Genomic DNA, 17652 nt, shown 5'->3' on the forward strand with positions numbered 1-17652 from the left:
TACAGTTTTCTTCGTTTGACATTTTTGGTTGGCAGGTGTGAGAACAGTGTGTGCATTCTCCTGTTTCTGGTTGAAGTGGATTGAGTTAGTCGGTTGTTCCAGTAGGTTGGGCTGTCTCCGTTTATAGCTTTAAATAGTAGGCAAAGGAATTTGAATTGTCTCTTGCTTGTATTAGGAGCCGGTGATTCCAGTGTAGTCTGCTAAAGAAGCTCCAACTTTAATCTGCATAGCTAGCTTCTAATGGTGAAAGCAAGATTTGAGAATCTTACTCCTCAAATTGAGGACAAGATGTTCTTAAAACTAAAATAATGCTCTAACTCCTCTGACATAGGAAGTGTAATGTACAAAGATTGAGTGTAGCAGGATGTCTTCTTTCTTCAGCCCTGAGCTTCCAGCTCCCAAGGGCTGCTGGTCTTCTTTTCTTAAAGAGCACCTCGAGTGGTATACCTCTACTGGTACTCAGAATGCCAGCTCTTATAAGAGCTCTGTAGTAACCAGTAACAGGATTTCATCTCTAGAGAGCTAGCTCCCAAATATGCACAGATATAATTCTGGGCAGTATAAAACTAATATCCACCAAACTCCATGAACCTACTACGCTGGTAGGGTTGGTCTCAGTTAGGGCGCTGATCTTTGACCAAAAGGGCCGCCGCGTGAGCGGACTGCTGGGCATGATTGACCACTGGTCTGACCCAGCAGCGGCATCTCTTATGTTCTTATGTATTATAGATGTTAGAGACCAACTTAAACAACTCTTTGTTATTAGTTGACGATAGACATATCCTATCAGAGTAAAAAGCTTTCCGTTTATCCTTTATTAATTGCTTATAGCAATAATAAAAAAAATTTAGTTAGCGGTTGTCTTACTATAATTACCTTGTATGTAATATAGATTTAGGTATATGGACTCCATTTAAAAAAGCATGACCCTTACATAAGTATGGTGTGTTTATATTACTTGTTAGGTGAAATTAAAGTAATAGCCTTATATTGTATGTATTGATTAGCTACTAGTAATGAAAAGTCATTATCTTTTTTATTTTAAAGGTTTCAAGCATTTGGGGACTTGTTTGATGAAGCTATTAAATTGGGTTTGACAGCAATTCAGACTCAGAATCCTGGCTTCTACTACCAGCAGGCTGCATACTACGCACAAGAGCGGAAACAACTGGCTAGTCAACTCTGCAACCATGATGTAAGTCTGCCACCCATATGTTGAACTGTGCTGTCAAAATGTGCTCATTCTTTGAAGTTATCAGAGGCAAAAACAGAGATACGGAATACAAAAAAAAATTTACAGAAGAAATTCTAGTAGATTGAGGCATCAGACACTCTGGCCCTGATTCTCCAAAAGTGCGTCCCGATTTTAGGCAGCTGTAGGCGTCCTACAGCTGTCTAATCAGCCAATCAGGATGCACGTTTTTTTAAAAAAATGCTCCCCAGGCAGGCCTGACGGCGCCTCCAGGAGCCTAGGGAGACCCGCAAGACGCCTAAGCTCGCCTAAGGGCCTTAGGCGAACCTAGGTGGCCCTACGTGTCTCCCTAGTAGAGGAAGAAACCTTAAAATGTAGGCCAGCAAAATGCTGGTCTACATTGTAAGTAGACGCAGCCGCTATACTTATCGCGGCAAGGGATCTCTCTGCCGCTATAAGTATAGCGGGCCACGGCCTGTCCGATCGGATGCCCCCCTCCGACACTACCGACTGCCCCCCCGCCCCCCCGACATTACCGATCTCCCTCCCACCCCGACACTACCGATTGCTGGCAGGAGGGTGTCCAATCCCTCCTGTCCGAAGATGAACCCCCCCGGCGCTAACAACCCCCAAACTTCCAAACTAACCTGTTCTTCAGGCCAGACGGTTCTTGCCCGTCCAGCCTGTAGACCCGCCTGGTCGAAATGAGGCGGGCTCGCCCCTTCCCGGCCCATCCCGCCGAAGCCTAAGGCCTGATTGGCCCAGGCTCTAGAAGCCTGGACCAATCAGGCCTTAGGCATAGCGGGTCTGCCCATCCCCACTAAGTCTAAGGTCTGATTGGCCAATCAGGCCAATCAGGCCTTAGATTGGCCAATCAGGCCTTAGATTAAGTGGGGATGGGCGGACCCGCTATGCCTAAGGCCTGATTGGTCCAAGCTTCTAGAGCCTGGGCCAATCAGGCCTTAGGCTTCGGCGGGATGGGCCGGGAAGGGGCGAGCCCGCCTCATTTCGACCAGGCGGGCCTACAGGCTGGACGGGCAAGAACCGTCTGGCCTGAACAGGTTAGTTTGGAGGTTTGGGGGTTGTTAGCGCCGGGGGGGGCGGGGGGGGGCGTCTTCGGGCAGGAGGGATTGGACACCCTCCTGCCAGCAATCGGTAGTGTCGGGGTGGGAGGGAGATCGGTAATGTGGGGGGGAGGGAGATCGGTAATGTCGGGGGGGGCGGTCAGTAGTGTCGGAGGGGGGGCATCCGATCGGACAGGCCGCGGCCCGCTAGTGTAGGCCGATTCTGAATAAGACGCCTCTCCCGGGCTTCCTATACAGAATCAGGGCCTAGGTGTCTTGCGGGCCTCACCTTCAATATAGGCGGCCTGCCTGGGGAGCATATTTTTTTTTTTAAAACGTGCATCCCGATTGGCTGATTAGACAGCTGTAGGACGCCTACAGCTGCCTAAAATCGGGACGCACTTTTGGAGAATCAGGGCCTCTGCCTTTTAGATATACTGTATATTTTGAACATTACCAGCCAGTAAGTTAATTTGGAAAATACTTTATCAATTTGTAGTATAAATAGGCCTGATTGGAACTGGTGGCAGTAGCATCAGGATCACTGTATGTGTAAAGCCTGCTCCATGCCAGTTGAACAGTGCTTCTCAACCCAATCTGTGGGAAATATCCAGCCAGTCAGGTTTTTAGAATATCCATAAACTTGAGAGAGATTTGCATACAGTGGAGGTAGTGCCTCCAAATTTATCTTTTGCATATTCATTGTAGATGTATCCTGAGGACTCTGTTGAGAACCCCTGCTATAGAAGCTTAGGTTTCATAGGAATGCTTTCCTTTCAATTTGGAATTCCAGTTTGGTAGAGTTGAAAGGAAGTCCAGGCAGCGACGGAGACTAGCTTGCTCGAGTATCTTGGATAGGAACGGAAGAAGGGAGACAGGGCGATACTTGGACAGGCAGGAGGGGGTCCAGCGAGGGTTTTTTGAGAAGCGGCTTAACCACCACATGTTTGAAGTCAGCAGGAACAGTTGCAGTGGAAACAGATAGATTGAGAATATGGCATATGGGAAGGATAACAGTATGTGAGATGGGGGTCAAGTGGAGGGGTGGGAATAGGGTCTGAGGGGCATGTAGTAGGCTTGCCTGAGGACAAAAGTTATGAAGTTTCTTCCTCTGTGATTTCAGAGAAGGAAGAAAAATCAGCAGTTGACAGAGGGACAAGAGGGCGGGACCAGACACAACACACATGCACTTCACTCTTATTTCCATTTGATAAACAATTAAGTCAAAAACAAAAGTGGGTAACATTATCCAATGGTGCAGGGTTGGAATAGCTCTCCTAAGATCAAAGCTAATCCTTAGTTCAGAGGTCTCTTTAGTTCACTCAGTTTTGTGTTTTCTGAATGGATATGAAAACAGAACTCTGCCATCTTTGAACAGGTTTTTACCTCTTGGCTCTTTTGGAGGTGGTGTATATATAAGGACTGTGTCTGAATTCAAGAAAGCATGGGACAGGCACATGGGATCTCTTAGGGAGAGGAGGAGGAGATAGTGAGTGCTGTGGATGGGCAGACTGCATAGGCCATCTGGCCTTTATCTTCAATCATATTGCTGTTTCTATGTTTTTTCATTTTATTCAAAAAGAAAGCAAGAATGAGAATTAAAGATGTTTCTTTTATTTCAATTTCTGTCAGTGAAAAATGGTGCAAAAGAAGTTGGGGTTCCAGGCATAGAAACATGATGGCAGATGAAAGCCAAATGGTCCATTCAGTCTGCCCTTCACATCATCCACTATCTCCTTCTCTCCCATACTTAATGTTTTCAGACACAGTCTTTGTGTCCACCACCTCTACCGAGAGACTATTGAATGCATCTGCCACCCTTTCTGTAAAAAAGTATTTCCTTAAATTACTCCTGAGCCTATCACCTCTTAACTTCATCCTATACCCTTTCATTCTGGAGCTTCCTTTCAAATTAAAAAGACTCGCCTCATGTACATTTATGCCACACAGGTATTTAAACATTTCTATCATATTTCCCCTCTCCCGCCTTTCCTCCAAAGTAAGAACATAAGAATAGCCTTACTGGATCAGACCAGTGGTCGATCTAGCCAGTATTCCATCTTCACAGAGGTCAATCCAAGTCACAAGTAGCTGACAAAAACTCAAATAGTAGCAGCATTCCATGCCACCAATCCAGGGCAAGCAATGGTTTCCCCCATGTCTGTTTCAACAGCAGACTATAGACGTTGCCTCCAGGAACTTGTCCAAACCTGTTTTAAAGACAGCTACATAACTGCTCTTACCATATCTTCTGGCAAAGCATTCCAGAGCTTAACTATTCTCTGAATGAAAAAATATTTCCTCCTATTGGTTTTAAAAGTATTTCCCTGTAACTTCATAATGTATTTGGAAAAATATCATAGGCAACTTGCACCAGGGTACGCATTTGAAAGGCACAGTGTAAATCACCACTGCCAAATAATTGGCTGTGACTTATCTGTTCCCACAGTGTCACAAGCCTTCAGCGTTTTATCAAACAAACGCCAGCAACCGACGTCCTTACAGGCTGTCACACGGGAATTCCACTGTCCCATACTCCCGATAAGGATGATCCCTGTTTCACTCCCTCTCTACATCAATAATAATAATAACAGTTTATATACCACAGGATCGTGAAGTTGAATGCGGTTTACAAAGATTAAAAGATGGTACAAATTGATTGAACTTAACAGAGGTGAAAGATAGTGGTTAACAGCTCAAGGGAACCGTTATTGAAGAGAAAGAGTTGTACGGGTCAGCTGTCTAGATACTTCAGGAACAGATATGTTTTTAGGTGTTTCCTAAATTCCTCACAAGTAGAAGGCGTAAGCAATTGTTCTAGATCTTTACCCCATAATGCTGCTTGGTGTGAGAAAAGGTGTTGATGGTGTCGTTTGAGTTTACATCCTCTAACTGGTGGGAAACGAAGTTCAAGTGTGAGCTTCTCTTATGTCTGTTGGCTGAGAAGGAGAAAAGGTTAGTTATGTATTTAGGGGCTAGACCATATAGTACTTTAAAGCAGAAACAGGCGAACTTAAACTTTACGCGTGCCTCCATCAGTAGCCAATGCAGTTGTCGGTAGTAAGTTGTCACGTGATCAAACTTCTTCAAACTGAAAATCAGTTTGACCGCTGCATTTTGCATGAATTGTAATCGTCGCATATTCTTTTGGGAAATTGCTAAATAGGCGATGTTACAGTAATTAAGTTGACTTAGTACAAGGGATTGTACCAGAATTCTAAATGCTAACATATCAAAATATGCTCTAATGGATCGAAGTTTCCAGAGAGTGAAAAAACCCTTTCTGATTAAGGAGTCTTTCATGGTTAGGCACTGATCTAGTGTTACACCCAATACCTTCATAGTAGTCTGAATAGGATAACTAAGTTTATTGTTGCATAGTGGTGTTTTGGTATCAAGCGGATGTGGCAAAGCTACAAAAAGTTTTGTTTTTTCTGAATTAAATCTTAGTTTGAATTCAGTCATCCATTGCTCCATCAAATTTAGGGTTTAATTCCAATTCATCTGAAATCAACAGGGTGTTAATAATCCAAAACATTAAGCTTGACACAGCCTATAAGGACTTTGGTGTCTGGCATTTGTTTACTAAAACGCTGAAGACTTGTGGCACCATGGGAACAGATAAGTCCCAGCTTTTCCAATTATTTGTGACAGATTTAGGTTGGAGCTCTTTCCGTGGCTTTATAAAAGAAGCCCTAGTTTTCAGAGGCCTAGAAAAGCATACTATAAACAACGCTTTACTGAATCATGAAGGTTTTGGTCTCTGAAAGCTAGTCAAAAAATGTATATAGTCTAATAAAAGGTGTCACCTTTTATTTTTTATTTTCTTTATATTTTTAGGTGAATTTGTACCCCACCTAGAATTGTAGATTGTGTGGGTAAGAATTAGTATAATCTTTTAGCATTAAATTGGGAGAAATCATATATTTAGTTGAGGGTTTATTTTCCAGTGAGTTTTTTTGGTTTTGTTAACTACACATCAATAGATTATGAGAACTGTAGAATTGCTTTCAAGTAGGGGTAGAACATATACCGTATATGAAATGAATTGATATGTGCAAAATTTTTTACTTTCTTCATCAATTTTCTCATCAGTTACTTTAAATAAAAATCTAATTGACTGAATTTAAATTCTGATTCATAGTTGTGGTTGCTTAATTTACAGCCTTCCGCCATCCTATATCCCTCTCCAGATCCATTAGAAACGGCAATGGGAATGCTAGACTTTTATGGACAAAGACCTTGGCGGCAAGGAATACTGAGTAAATAACTTTTTATTTTTGTTTTAATCTTGATATATTTCCCCTATGAAACTAAGAACCCTTGCAGAGTCAAGTTTACCAGGAAAAAAACGCACATGTCTTGCGTCCTTCACACCTCTTCATGGCCCTGCACGAAGGAACTTTGATCAAGAGAGAATAAATTTTTGAAACCAAACTTGCACGTTTTCTTGACAAAACTCCTTATCAAAAACAGATTCTGACATGAGCAAGCAACTTTGTATCCTCTTATTCTCTGCCTCCTTTCTAATTTAGAATTTGTGGTAGCAATACCCAGTGATGTGGGAAAACAGTCCTCTTTCCAAGCACCTGTTGCAGGGGTAGCTCCAGGAATGGTGATCTGATATATGTCACTTCCTGCAGTATAGTTACTTCTATTCTAGATTATGTCCCCAATATCTGCTACCTGACATTGGACCTTTTGGATCTGAAATCTATGGGTTAAAAAAAGGTGCACATTTGCCATGAAAAGCAGATGTAACATACTTCTTCCGATAGAACCAAGAATTTCAGTGATCTGGTTTTGCCACTTATTCTTAAATCATAATTCAAGATAGAAATGGTTTGGTTAAGTGTTTTCTGAACTGTAAGAAGCGTGTTTGAAGAATCCATAGGGACATCTGCCGAAAGTTATACTCCTTTTGATTAATGGGAGATGTTCTGTTCTTTTTAAATACTCTGGTTTTAAAGGATTCTAGCTTAAGGACAGATGTTTTATCTCTTTGTAGATCTGCTTTATCTCTTTGTAGATCTGTTGCTGACTCTTTGCTAGAACTAATGTCATTACCTTTTTTTTCTTGTTTTTGTGTGTTTGGGCTGATGAGGAACATAGAGAGTGAGAGCAGACCTCTAAAAGCATTAAGACCAATACCAATTTGGCTGAGCATCCTTTGTTTTCTTTATTTGGACTGTTCCACTGACACCTCTTAACTACAATTTTTTAAAATAAATTACTTGCAAGAATAAAATGTAGATGTATGTTGAAGTTTAATGGGGACTTTTGTTGGTCAGTCTCAGTGTGTAAGACCATCACTGCTCACTGGTTTAGTTTATCAGAGCCCTCACCATGCTCCACTCATGTCATAATTTGTGTAGCCAGCTTTGCAATTGGTATGGGTCTTTAAAGTATAAGAAACACTGGAACTATTTTACTTGCAAACAGCTCATTTCAGCTCCTTATGGATGCCATTTTAAATGGTAGAGGTAACATTACTAAACAAAACAGAGAGATCTAATAGGGTGTATTAACAGTAGAAATGAAAACTTGATATGGCTGTTGGGAAGAGAGATTATGATCTCTTTTCAGAGAATATGGGGTACATCAGTGTTCTGTACAGCACAAAGAGAAAAGCAGAATTCTGCGCACATGAACCTTCTATCTCCTTAGAGACAGAACCTGTTTAAGAATCCACTGCTTTACACAAAAGGAGACATGTAATTTACCTTCTTGTTGACACGGAACTCCTCTTATGTTTTTAATGGATTATTCGCTATCTTACGCAGGTTTTGATCTGTCAGATCCTGATAAAGAGAAGGCAGGAATTCTTGCCCTTCAACTCAAGGAGAAGAATATTCTACATTCAGTAAGACTTTTTAGTTTTGACGTAGTCTGGATTTTGGACAATGCTTACCGTAATTCAGTTGTTTCTTCTACTGAACTCTTTATTTTATTTCAGGAGCTCATAATCACTCTGCTGAGTAATGCCGTGGCACAGTTTAAGAAATACAAGTGCCCAAGAATGAAGAGCCACTTGAGTAAGTGTTCAATCACATGTATTTTCCTTAAACTGAAAAGCCAGTTTCATATTTAGAACTAATTTGATTTGCTTGTTCACAGTGGTTCAGATGGGAGAAGAATACTACTATGCTAAAGATTACACTAAGGCTTTAAAGTGAGTACTGCTTCTCCAGAAATACAAGATTTGTAACAGAGTAGACATCCTTGAGGGAGTGGAAAACATGAAAAAAGATTTGCAAAAGTTGTTAGAATGGCCTAATGGCTGGCAACTAAAATTCAGTGCAGAGTGATGTATTTGGGGAGTAGAAATCCAAGGGAGGTCTCTTTTAAATATTACATAGAGTCAGATGACAGTGACGCCCTCGGGAGACCCTTGATAAAGCATGGAAGTGCGAAACATGTCGGGTTGTCTCTCCCGAGTCATGTTAGCGTAAAGATAAGTGGCTTAAACTATATATAATGGTTACACCAGAGTTTTAATAGAACTTATGAATAAAATGAAGAGTATTTAAATATAAATTGAACTTATAGGACTGGAAGGTGGTGATGAGAACCACGTAATTCTTCCCGCTGTCAAAACTAATTTTAGCTGTGGAGTGGTAGGGGCTGAGGCTTTCTTAATAACCCAAGCAAGGATATAATGCAGAGCTTTATATTCGGGACTTAAATATTGAAACTTATTGAAAACTGTTCTGAAATAAGTAGTTTAAAAATTGCCGCATCAATACAAGTGGGCAATAAACATAAGCAGGAATGTGAGAGCCAAAATGTAGATTCAAATAGAAAACTGCAGGTGGGAACATAGCAGACCAAATAAAACCTTGTGTTTTCTTATTTCACAGAATTTGTTCTTTTTTTATTTGATTTGGTTCATGTTGGTTGTATCTTTTTCCAGTTTAAAAGAGAAGTCCATAGGCCGTTATTGAGATGGCTTGGGGAAATCCACTACTTATTCCTAGGATAAGTAGCATGAAATCTGTTGTACTACTTGGGATCTAGCTGGGTACTTGGGACCTGGGTTGGCCACTGTTGGAAACAGGATACTGGGCTTGATGGACCTTCAGTCTGTCCCAGTATGGCGGTTTTTATGTTCTTACACTGATAATCAGAAATGGGGGAGAGTGCCACACTCTGAGATGAGACCATTCTGAGGCTTAGAGAAGGATTTTACCCAAATTCCAGAGTTGAAGCTATGACCAAGCGCCAGAAGAAATTTAACTCTACCTCCAATAATGGAGCTAACTGAGAGAACTTCATTGGTGGCATGGAATGCTTCTACTATTTGGGTTTTAGCCAGGTACTTTTGACTTGTATTGGTCTCCGTGGGGCTAGATGGACTATTGGTCCGACCCAGAAAGGCTATTCTTATGTTAGCTTTTGCCTTGTTTTGTTTTCTGCCGCAGACTGTTGGATTATGTGATGTGTGACTACCGCAGTGAGCGCTGGTGGACTCTACTTACATCTATACTTGTCACAGCTCTCAAATGTTCCTATCTCATGGCGCAACTGAAAGATTACATGACTTATTCCCTTGAGCTGCTGGGACGGGGTATCCTTTTTAAAAAAAAAAAAAAAAAAAAAGCCTGTTTTGTTGTTGTTGTTTATACATTAATTCCCCAAAATATGAAACGAGGAAATCCAAAAACTGATAACATAAGGAAAATAGTTCCCATTAGTAAAGAACAAACCGTTGTTATGCTTACTTTTAATTGCAGTGCTTAAGATATTTAAATAGCAAACAGCAGTTCCTAAAATTGCTTTATATCTGGATTGACCCAATAGCTCAGACCAGTTCTTCATACTTTTATCTGGAAAACCTAGACTCTGTTCCTGGGCCAGAATTCTGGACCTCAGGTTAACAGAGGCTGGGGATGATGTAGAGAGAGTAGTCACAGCGATGTCAGGTCAAAAGCGCGCCGGGACAAAGGCGCGCGCAACCCGGGAGGCGTGCACCGAAGAAAATGACTGTTTTAAAGGGCTCTGACGGGGGGTGTGGGGTGGGGTGTGGGGGGGGGGAACCCTCCCACTTTACTTTATACAGATCGCGCCGCGTTGTGGGGGTTTGGGGGGTTGTAACCCCCCACATTTTATTGAAAACTTCACTTTTTCCCTAAAAAACAGGGAAACAGTTAAGTTTCCAGTATAATGAGGGCGGTTACAACCCCCCCACAACGCCACCACGATCTGTATTAAGTAAAGTGGGGGGGTTCCCCAACAAAACTCCCCCGTCGGAGCCCCTAAAAACACTCTTTTTCTTCGGCGCGCGTTTCCGTCTTGCGCTCAGTTGTCGGCGCGCGCCTTTGTCTTCCGCGGTTTTGTCTATGAACTGTCACAGCTCCTTGAGGCAGCTAGTCTTGGCTATCACTCAGTAGGCAGGGCTTGAGTGTCCATTTAACAGGGTTTAAAGACAGCTGCAGTTTGTGACCCATGGGCAAGGATTAAAATTGCAGTGGTGTGGCTGCATTGGAAAAGGAATACAAAAAGGGAGTTTGATGGTGAAATTGTTTAGCATAATCCATCTTGATACTTCTATAAGCAGCTGTAAATTACCATATCCCATCTCTTTTACTTTTATCAGTGATGAGTAATTTTTAGAGATTATAGATCTGAACCCTAAGCAGTGGAATGGGGTGGGTCACTGAGTCCATGGCCCTACTAACCATTGCCCTACTCAACAGCTGAAACTAGGAAGCTTAGGGATTGGAGATGGAGGTTGTTTTTGTTTGGCTCGCAACATTCACACAAGTATTCTGCTGCCCTGATCTGTACGATTAAGAAAATGTTTTGATAAATCTGACTTCATATATTTGTAAGTATGAAGTAAAATTTAAAAGCAAAGCTAAGCAAAGCTGTTTTTCTTGTCTAAAAAACATGCCTTATCTTTAAACACTAGATGCTTAAATACAAATCACTACCACTGAATGGTGAAATAACATTTTGGTGTCTAACTCCGAATATTCAGTGCAAGTTAACTGATTATCTCCACTGAATATTCTTAGCCAGTGCTGAAAAGTTAACTGACTATATCGTGCAATAACTGGCATTATTCAGTGCTGACCAGCTAAGTTTAGCGGGCAAATCAGACTGCATGTATATCAGGTTTATCTTTGCCTTCTGTTAACGTCACCAGCCAGCACTGAATATTTACTTAGCCGGTTAAATTGGCACTGGCCAAAAAAACCCTGGATAAACCCCTGCTAGTCACTGGAAACGGCCCGCCATTGAATGTCGGGAATCAGTGCCAACTACGGTACTTATGCACGCTGAATATCAGCCCCTGAGGGAACAGGGAAGTTTGTTCAGCTGTCACATGGTTTAATTTTATTTTTGTCAAAAAACAAATATTGTATTATAGTCTTCCCACTTCAAACTATACATCAATATAAAAAAATGGAATAAGACCACAGGAAGAGACAGGTCTGGATATTCAGTTTTTAAATCTTTATATTTTTAATGGGGGCATTGGAGATTTACAAGTTTGAAAAGGGTCAAAGGACTTTCATAAGGAATAACTCCTTTAGAATGTCCAGACCTACAGAGTTTTCTTAGTCATATACCTCTTAGTATATAACAACATCCATTGTGCTCCAAAAACCAGTGTTTGTATGTAAAACCATAGAAAATGTTTTCCAAACAAAAGTGAGTACTTAGGAAAGCAGCACTGCAAAGGAGAATCCAGGTTGAAATCACCCAAGCATATATATGCACTCATAAACACAGGACCAGCAGTGAGAAGCATAATACTGTTTTGGCAAAGTTCTGCCTGCTTCTGGGATTAAAGTATTTTGCACCTTACCTCACTCTCTAAAAAAAATACAATTAGGTGAAAGTAATAAGTTTAAATTCCAACCTGAAGTTTTACAAACAAAAATAAATACATTTTAACTGATAATGTTTCTCATGCTTCCACTGACATATTTCTTTCTGGATGGTGAGTATGGCAGAGTAAATAGAGCTGATCTTGTAAAATACTGGGGTAATAAAGGTGGACAAATTCTACTCATGTCTCTGCCTTGCACATGCTGATGATAGCACAGGAGACATTCCAAATGTAAAAAATGTGTTTGGATAGTTGTTTACCTTTAGGAAAACTCTGAAAATTTCCTCCTCCATCCCCTACCAGAGGGTAAAAATGTTTGTGCAGTTCATAGGGCAGGTACTTTATTTTTACCCCTGTCCCGAAAGGAACAGAGAATAGCTGAGGAGGAAAAGTCTGAATGTGATTTAAATTTAGAATGTTTCATGCCCCATCCCCACCCCCAGCCAAATTTTAAAGGGAAACTCCATATTAATGGTACATTGTACTCATGGGCCTGCAAGCTATGTTGCTTCTCTGAATATTTTTTTCATATTTGGCCCACACTCCCTTTGTGGCAAGAGCACTACTTTTCATCTGCTGTTTTGCTGCTACAATGCACCGACATGATTCTTCCTGCACAAATTCTTTCTTCCATAGTCCATTGATACAAAAACCTCTCCTCACTAAATTTTTTGTCCCAAAAATCATTATTTCAGTCAGAGGACAACCTTGTAATTCTTGAGAGATTTGTTAGGCTTATTTTAATAGCACATACAAGCTGTGTCAGAAATTACATTACATTACATTAGTGATTTCTATTCTGCCGTTACCTTGCGGTTCAAGAAAGGTATTATCTGGGGACAAACAGTAAGCATATTCTCACATGTGGGTGATATCAATGGAGCCCGGTACAAACAGTCAAAAAGTATACTGTCACTTTATGTCTTCTGAAGACTGCCCATACTTCACATGCACCGGTGTCTTCACATCGGTCGGCTCACAGGACTATCAGTTTTCTGTGGAGCTGAGAAGCTAATCTTTGGAGTTTCTCCAAGCACGTAAAACATTTTCACATTTTTGTGCCTTCCCGTTCTGTTTTCTTCAATTTTTTCTTTATTATTATTTTTCTACAGTTCCGGTAAAATTTTTTGATTTTGACCGATTTATTGTTTTGGGCCTTTAGGCTCACCTCAGCTTTTTTCAAGTTCTTATTTAATCGATCTCCCTGGACCATAGAGTCCTTCGATTTTGTTTGAGCAGTCTTCCCCTTGATGTCCAAGCCAACATGCAGCTTGAAACGGTACACTCAGTGCCAACGGGCCATTTTGGCTACACACCTGCATAACTGGTGTGGCCTTTGCCTTGGTCCTAAGCACCATGAAAACATCATGCTGACTCTGCTCTAAACTGCAGAAGAAGTCACTGAAGGCCAGACTGTTACAATACAAGAAGCTTTTCAGGTCTAAGGGTACATCAAGGATGTCTGATGATTCCGACGTTCAATATTCTGCACTCCCAGCATCAACACTGGTACCTACAACATTGACAGGCCGTTCCACTTCTGATTCATTGATGCTGCCTCCCTCAGGGGAAGTTCATAAAAAGGCTAAGAAGCACAAACACCTCACTCCTTCTAGGCATGCGTCGGTTTCATCCTAGACATCGATCCCATTGAACAACTCAAAGCTTAGGCACACTGAGACTAGGTCACCATCACTACAATTAGTGTGTCCTTTGAGGTGCGCTCAAAATTGAGGTCACCAACACCTCGATACCTGTTATTGCCTGTGCCCTCTGTGCTCCATGTAACATTGGTACTGGCGCCATCTCTGTAAAATCATCTTCGAGAGCTGTTGCAGAAGGAGCTTGCTGAGATGCTGCAGTCATTCACCTGATCTTGTACATCCAGTCTCGGTCTAGTCCAAGCCTTGCTCAAAGTCTTCATTGTGGGACCATTCCCGGACACCACACCATCAATGCTCCCATTCAAAGAGACCTGCCTGCTCTTCCAGGGAGCATAGTTCTTCATCTAACTCTCAGGGCTCCTCTATCCAATCCCATCGACACACACTTCAACATTCATCTTGGGATATACCTCGTACTCATCGTCGATCTCAATGCTATCCTTGACATCTCCCTCGACGTTCTTCATCTCAAACACCTGACATCTAGGGATATAATTCTAACTTGTCTTCTTGCTCTTCTTCAGGCTATCCAGAACTTTGTCCTCAGGAATCTTATAGTATGTCATCTGATCCAACTCCTCGTAGAAGGTCTCCTCCTGAAAATCTGTCTTTTACAAGATTTATTAGACAATGGGAGAGGCTTTGCCTATCAGTATGAAGTCAGATACACAGCCCCGGGCTCTAGACTACAAAGAGTGGCCTAAAGATTGTGAAAAACTACCTTTACTCAACTTAATGAAATAAGCTTTGTTCAAAAACTGGAAAGCAGCACTCTCAGTCCCAGTGGCCCCACACAAGTTAGACACCTAAACAGGATTCAATCTTGTCCTGGCTTTGATCAACCACAACTGCAACAACACAAGTTATTAGTAGTGGAGTCAGCACTTAAAAAGAAAAACAGTTCTAGAACTTACGCCAGCACTTCTCTGGGAAGAGAAAGTAGGGCTCTAGATAAATTTAGGCATAAGTTATTCCAGAACACTATGTTGACTAAAAGAACCCTCAACTTCAATTTCTATATGACATTCTACCTGAAGTCTCTTATACTGGCTAGGCTCTATAGGATGGAGTAAAAAAGACTGTTGTTGTTTGGACTACAGTCCAAAAGATGTCCTTTTATGAGCAACATATACCTTCAGAACGTCTAAACTCTTTCCAACATCTTTTAGAGACCAGGAACATCTTGAACATCTGCAGGCCTGGCTTAGAATCGGTGAACTAGATGCCAAGGTTCAGGACAGTCTCTTAAATATACCCCTTAATTCAAAACTATGGTGAAGTGGGGAAATCAACTCAATCAACTATGAAAAACTCCACTTGAGATGCCAAGAGTCTCACTCCAACGGAAGAAAAAAACCTTGCTCAATGCTCAAACCACCTCCGCCCACATCATTGGCAAAAACTTCCGTTGGAAGTGGCTTTGTGCCACTGTAGTTATATTTTATAAGGGTCTAAAGATTATCAATTGACAAAAAAAAACCGTGTCAGAATATGTTTAAATAGAAGAGTCCTGTGTATAGCCAACGTTTCACGAAGTGTTGTTTCTTCAGGACTTACTTCCAATCTCTCCACACAGTTTGTTTCTTGTTTGCTCGATCTATTCAATGTCCTACCCTGCATGGGAGATAATTTTTTTCGGAGATTGTATAGAGGAAGCAACTCAGGAAATTAAAACTTGAAAACTTAAACTTGAAACTTTATCATCTACTAAATCATTCTGACCTCAGCAGTCCAGGAAATATTCCAAAACCTCCAGATGCTCTCTTATTATCCCAAATGGAGATACAACCAGCCTGCTATGTCATCTCATGGAGCCTATTCAAAGACATCCAAGACAACAGGTGACTCAGAACACGTTTGATCACAACTGTAGTCCAAACAACAACAGTCTTTTTTACTCCATCCTATAGAGCCTAGCCAGTATTTGACAACCTCTTCCTCACACTTTACCCATAGGAGGTTGGATCACCAACTATTACCATCGCTGGTTCATAATAACATTAGACCATTGTGTCCTTCAGATATTGAGAAAGGGATATACCATTCATTTACAAAAGAGACCTCTAAACCATCCTCCAAGAAAGTCCTGTTTCAACTCCCATTAAAACAACCTCACCAGGAGCTCTCAGTCCTCCTCCAGCACAATGCCATAGAACAAGTTTCCCTGCAGGAGAGTCAATTTCTTTGACTGGGTGACCAGAGGATTGGATAGAGGGAGTGTGCTAGATGTGGTGTATTTAAATTTTAGCAAAGCCTTTGACAGTGTTTCACACAGGTGTTTAATAAACTGAGTGCCCTTGGGATGGGCCCCTAAATGACAGACTGGATCAAGAACCAGTTGAGTGGAAGGTGACATAGGGTAGTGGCCAATAGAGATTGCTCTGAAGAAAGGGATGTTACTAGTAAGGTGCCTCAAGGTTCAGTTCTTGGGCTTGTTCTTTTTAACATTTTTATAAGCAATATTGTTGAAGGGGCTGTCAGGTAAGATTTGCTTCTTTGCAGATGATACCAAAATCTGCAATAGAGTAGACACCCCTGATGGTGTGAATAACATGAGGAAGGGCCTAGAAAAGCTTGAAGAATAGTCTGAAATTTGGCAGCTAAGATTTAATACTAAGAAATGCAAGGTCATGCATTTGGATGGGAAAAATCCAAGGGAACAGAGGGGATGAAGAACTTAATGTGCATGAAAGAAGAGCGGGAATTGGGTATAATAGTAAATGATCTAAAGGTTGCCAAACAAGTTGAAAAGGTGACAGCAAAAGCTAGAAGGATGATTTCGTGCTTAGGGAGAGGTATGGTCAGGAGAAAAGGAGATATTGCTGCCCCTATATAAGACTCTGGTGAGGCCTCATTTAGAATATTGTGTACATTCTAGAGTCTGCACTTTCAGAAAGATATAAACAGGATAGAGTTGGTCCAGAGGAAGGCTACTAAAATGATTGGTGCTCTTTATCATAAGGTGTATGAGAACAGGCTTAAAGATCTCAGTAGATATACTTTGGAGGACATGCGGGAGAGGGGAGATATGATAGACATTTAAATTCCTATGTTGTATAACTGCACATGTGGTGAATCTTTCACTTGAAAGGAAGCTCCAGAATGAGAGGACATAGGATGAAGTTAAGAAGTGATAGACTCAGGAATAATCTAAGGAAATACTTTTTTACAGGAAGAGTGGTAAATGTGTGGAATTGTCTCCCAGTAGAGGTGGTGGAGACAAAGACTAAGGCGTGGGACAGGCACATGGGGTTCTCATCAGGCGAGATGGAGATAGTGGATACTGCAGATGGGCAGACTGGATCCTTTACCTATCGTCATTTATCTATGTTTCTCAAAGTATTTCCTAATCTCGAAAAAGACCAAAGACATCTGTCCAATTTTAGACCTCCAAGCTCTCAAGAAATTTTGAATGGTCTCTCTGGGAATCCTATTACCACTGTTAAACAAAGATGGCTGGCTTTACTCTCTGGACCTCAAATAAGCCTACAAATACATTCCTATCTCCACATGCCCACAGGAAGTATCTTCGATTTTGAGTGGAAGCATGCCACTTCCAAATACAAGGTGCTTCCATTTGGTCTAGCGTTAGTACCTAGAGTGTTCACAAAATGTTTAGTGGTAGTGGCTGCAGCTCTCCAAATCTGTAGCTTTCATGTGTTCCCTTATCTGGGAAATTGGTTGATCAGGGCCCTAACACCTCAAACAGATCGTCTAGCCATGAATTCAACTGTATGTCTTCTCAAGCTTCTCTGTTTTGCAGTCAGTTATGAGAAATCCCATTTGCAATCCACTCAAACTCTTGAATTCTTTGGAGCACTTCTAGACACCACTCAGGCTCGTGCCTTTCTCCTGCAACAGAGGCTAGATACTCTGATACAGATCTTCCAGAAC

At 41.4% G+C, this 17652-nt stretch overlaps 1 protein-coding gene across 1 annotated transcript in view; it reads left to right on the forward strand.

Annotated features, from left to right (window-relative positions):
* Window positions 1-17652, forward strand: part of TRAPPC11 (trafficking protein particle complex 11) — a 148870-nt gene that overhangs the window by 62154 nt on the left and 69064 nt on the right. Inside the window, exons 10-15 of the mRNA XM_033943164.1 lie at window positions 1048-1195; window positions 6422-6518; window positions 8040-8119; window positions 8213-8291; window positions 8374-8428; window positions 9678-9823. Coding sequence (XP_033799055.1) covers window positions 1048-1195; window positions 6422-6518; window positions 8040-8119; window positions 8213-8291; window positions 8374-8428; window positions 9678-9823 — 605 coding nt within the window. The remainder of the gene's footprint in view (window positions 1-1047; window positions 1196-6421; window positions 6519-8039; window positions 8120-8212; window positions 8292-8373; window positions 8429-9677; window positions 9824-17652) is intronic.

The sequence above is a fragment of the Geotrypetes seraphini genome, chromosome 1 (genome assembly GCF_902459505.1).
Source record: "Geotrypetes seraphini chromosome 1, aGeoSer1.1, whole genome shotgun sequence".
NCBI classification, from domain to species: domain Eukaryota; kingdom Metazoa; phylum Chordata; class Amphibia; order Gymnophiona; family Dermophiidae; genus Geotrypetes; species Geotrypetes seraphini.